The 4,246-nt window shown below is 36.7% G+C and overlaps 1 protein-coding gene across 1 annotated transcript; it reads left to right on the top strand.

The window, feature by feature from the left end:
* Positions 1-2,375: 2,375 nt before the first annotated feature.
* LOC131642459 (uncharacterized) lies at positions 2,376-3,137 on the top strand. The gene has a single exon (XM_058912698.1). The coding sequence runs from the start codon at positions 2,376-2,378 to the stop codon at positions 3,135-3,137; it is 762 nt and encodes a 253-aa protein (XP_058768681.1).
* The last annotated feature ends 1,109 nt before the right edge of the window (positions 3,138-4,246 follow it).

The raw sequence follows: 4,246 nt of genomic DNA, 5'->3' as shown, positions 1-4,246 counted from the left end.
TATCCAACACTCGATATCCCACTCATATTGGTATATCCTTCTAATATGGCAGGAAACCTACCATAATGGAGGTCAAGATTTTGGTTTTTAAAAGAGAATCAAAATCCTTGTGATGGCCTTCCAATGTTCACCATTTGGATTGCTAGTAAATCTACTCATTTACTAATTACAAATGTTATGTCGGATATAGTATATTATACTAGAAGACTAATTTCACTTGTGTATTCTAATATGACCACAACTCTTCCATCATTATTTTGAAACTAAGATCAAATTGAATATTCACTTTCTTGAAATGTGACAGTTTGAACTTATCAATAACTTTCTCAACAAAGTGTATTTGACTAAGTTCATAACCCCCACTATTTTCACATTACTTTGATTCCCAAAATTGTGTCAACTACTCCTAGATCTTTCATCTTGAATGTGGAAGTTAGAAACCTCTTTCTTTATAAAATTCCATTCATCTCGTTGCGAGTGATTAATCATATAATCAACATGGAGACAAATGAATATCACAATATTCTCACGCCACTTTGTGTACAAACACTTGTCACAAGAATCGGATGAAGAACGGTTTTTTGATAATCATGCATGATGATGCAAGAAGGTTTTTAGATGAAGTGAAAGATGAAATTATGAGCAATTTAAAATAGTATAATATAAACTGCAATGAGTATCTTAGTTATGTTCACTTCTCTCAAATTCTTCACTTAAATTTCTTTGCTAAAACTTCTTGATCAATTTCATCATGATGTGCATGACACTTTTGATCCTTTTCTTCTTTGATAATCTTTTCCCTCATCAAAACTAGATATAAGATATATTCTTCACAATCTCCCCATTTTTGATGATGATAAACTCTTTGAATTCGTGTTTTGATAAGATTCAAAAATCCCTCCCTAAGTTGTGTGTCTCCTTTTTAATTTGCGAGTCTTGCAATGATAAAGTCAAACTTTGTGATGTCATTGTTTCGATGCTTGTTTTAATCCACACAAAGAATTGACAAGCTTCCACACCTTTTGCTCATAAACAGGAAGCACATGCCTTTATATTCGCTCCATGTAAATCTCCTCATCGAGATCTCTATTTAGGAATGTCATTTTGACATCCAATTGATGTACTATAAGGTTATGCAAAGAAACTAATACAAACAAAACTCTAATTTGCACTGTGTTTGCTACTAGTTCACATGTGTCGAAATAATCAACACCTTCCTTTTGTCCAAACCCTTGGTCATTATCCTTGTAGATTTTTAATGTACCATCACTATGATACTTCCTTCTAAACACCCCTTTCCAAGTTCCAAGTTGTGGTTTGACATTAATGAATCTATTTTGTCTTGAATAAAATCATGCCAAAAGGATGAGCCCTTTGAAGTTATTCCTTGTAAATCTTAGGATCATCTTCCACTTGAAGAATAATAGAATTTTATGAACAAAACTCTTACTATTTCCTTCTGCACACGAGAAATAAGTCAAAAAATAATTTTGCTCGGTTCTAGATCCTTAGCCTTTCAGACTTTCTGCTTATTCTAAGTTCGAGTTATTTTTCAACAATCAGTGACGAACTTTTGGCTTGTGTTTCAAGAATCTATGGAGAACCTTCCTCACGAGGTTCTTAAAATTTCTTATCCTCTTTGATAAGGTTCTCAAAATTCCACATCTCAGGATTCAATAGTTACATTAGACTCCAAATTCAGAGGTTTATATAAACCATGATCCACCTTTATATTCTTTATAATAATAAGTCTCATTGAGCCCAAACATGTAATTTTACATTCAAGTATATACTATAAACCAATATTCTTAATCATTCAAATTCTCATTCTTGAATGACTTATAAATCATGCATATGTCACAAAATAAACATTGCTTTTAACATATTATACATGGATTTAGAACATCATATATATATATATATATATATATATATATATAATTATGTGCCTTATAAACAAAATTACACATATTTAAACACTGTGCTCTGCTAGGGTTTAGATGACCAAAGCCAAACTGCGCGTCGGCCGGCCGAAATCCACGGCGGTGGCGCCCACCAGCTCAGTGGTACATACAACAGATACACCAGCACTAAAGGAACATACTGCCTCACCCGTGGGAGAAGTAATAAAGATCTTAGTAACAACGATACCAAAAACGGTGAAGTCACCGGAGAAGGTAACGCAAAATGTGAAACCTTGGGTGGAGATCATCCAGGGGAATCGGAATTTGAATAGAGGAATGGCATTTGAATTTGTGGCCCCATAAATTGTTGACGGATAAGAGAAAATAATCATTGAAGAAAGTGATGTGGAGAATGAATTGAACTATTGGGAGAACACGATAATTCTCTTCGCACTGGGTGAATCACTATCTATGCACGCTGTGAAGAACTTCATGGAGAAGTCCTGGAACTTCGTAGCACTTCCGGAACTATACTTCAATGAAGCAGGCTATTTCATTGTTCGCTTCAAGGACTATGAAGACCAATGCAAGGTTATGGAGCAAGGACCATACTTCATATATGGGAAACTGATTTTCTTGAAACACTGGTCCATTGATTTTGAACTAAAGGCTGACTTGCTCCGTGTGCTTCCTCTCTGGATTACCTTGCTTAATCTACCACTATACCTATGGGGGGAGAAGAGTATATCAAAAATTTCTAGTGTTGTGGGGAACCCTATAACTACGGATGAGTGCACAGCGAGGAAACTGCGAATTTCTTACGCCAGGGTCCTAGTGGAAGTGGATATCACTAGACCTGTAAAAGATTCGATTACCATTAGGGACCATAGTGGAAAGGAATGGGAGAAAAAAGTTGAATATGAGTGGCGACCCAAGTATTGCCAGACTTGCCTGAACATTGGTCATGATTGTGCCACAAAGAAAGTAACAGCTCTCCAAAAAGTTTGGCAACAGAAACCAAAGGAACCTGAGCACAAAGATAAAAGAACTGAAGTAGAAGATAAAAACAAAGAAGAGGGTGATGAGAATTGGACTCAAGTCAGCTCCAACAGGAATGATAAGGCTAAGAAGAAAATTGTCTTAACACCTCCTGATGATATGGTGGTTCAAAATGTCTTCACACCCCTTGGGATTGGAGTTAATCTTGTAGGGGAAACCAGCAAATGCAAATGATCACAACATGGAACGTAAGGGGCATGAATAAAGAAGCTAGGTACAGGGAAGTCAGCTCCTACCTCCATAGTTTAGAGGTGCCTATTATTGCTTTATTGGAAACTAGAATAAAGTTAGCTAATGCTGAGAGAATTCGTATGAAGTTAGGCAATAAATGGTCTTACATTGATAACTATACTCATCATTACAATGGGAGGATATGGTGTTATGGAATGATCAAGAAGTGAAAATGAAGTTACTTATGGCAGAGGAGCAATTAATCCATATTGAAGTTATGAACCTGGATAACAAGATTCAGTACCTTGCCACTATTGTCTATGCAATGAATCAACCTGAGAAAAGGAAAACATTATGGAACCACATTGACAGGTTAGGTGATAACATACACATGCCTTGGATTGTGATGGGAGATTACAACAAATTTCTGACTTGCAAAGACAGGATTGGTGGTAACCCGTGTGGCCATAAACGAGTACAAGGACTTGATGGACATGATGGTGAAGAATGGTCTTTTTGAAGCCCCTACCAAGGGATCTCATTACACTTTGTCAAAAAAACACTCAGTTGGGGCCATTTATTCCAGAATAGACAGACTTATTGGCAATACCCTTTGGTTCCAAACTTATCAGGATGTTGTTGTGGAAGTTCTCCCTCCCCACATCTTTGATCATTCCCCCCATTAGGGTGAGGCATATGGTAATTCAACAGGAGAGGAAACACATATTTAAATTCTTAAATTGTGTGACAAAGAAAGTTGGTTATCATGATATTGTTAAAAATTGTTGGAACCAAAGAGTCCAGGGCACTCCTATGCAACAACTCTGGTCTAAGCTGAAGAAGCTTCAAAGGGCTCTTAAACCTCTCCACAGAGAGGTCAGTGACATCAGGATTCAGATTATAAAAGCTAGAGATGACCTTGAAGAGGCTCATAAAATGGTGCAGAATAATCCTTTTGATTGCCCTTCTATGGAGTTGGTGAAAAGCAGGTCTGATAGAGTGTTAGAGCTCAATCAGATGGAAGAATGCATTCTGAAACAAAAAGCTAAGGTTGAGTGGTTGAAGCTTGGTGATGGGAATAACACATTCTTCCACAACTCTGTCAGAGAAAG

This window comes from Vicia villosa, unplaced genomic scaffold (genome assembly GCF_029867415.1).
Source record: "Vicia villosa cultivar HV-30 ecotype Madison, WI unplaced genomic scaffold, Vvil1.0 ctg.005052F_1_1, whole genome shotgun sequence".
Taxonomy (NCBI): Eukaryota; Viridiplantae; Streptophyta; class Magnoliopsida; order Fabales; family Fabaceae; genus Vicia; species Vicia villosa.
The sequence above is the reverse complement of the archived record's forward strand: the minus strand, read 5'-3'. Positions and strand labels throughout refer to the sequence as shown.

Coding starts and splice junctions, on each gene's coding strand:
- LOC131642459 (XM_058912698.1), top strand. CDS start 2,376: ATGCACGCTGTGAAGAACTTCATGGAGAAGTCCTGGAACTTCGTAGCA.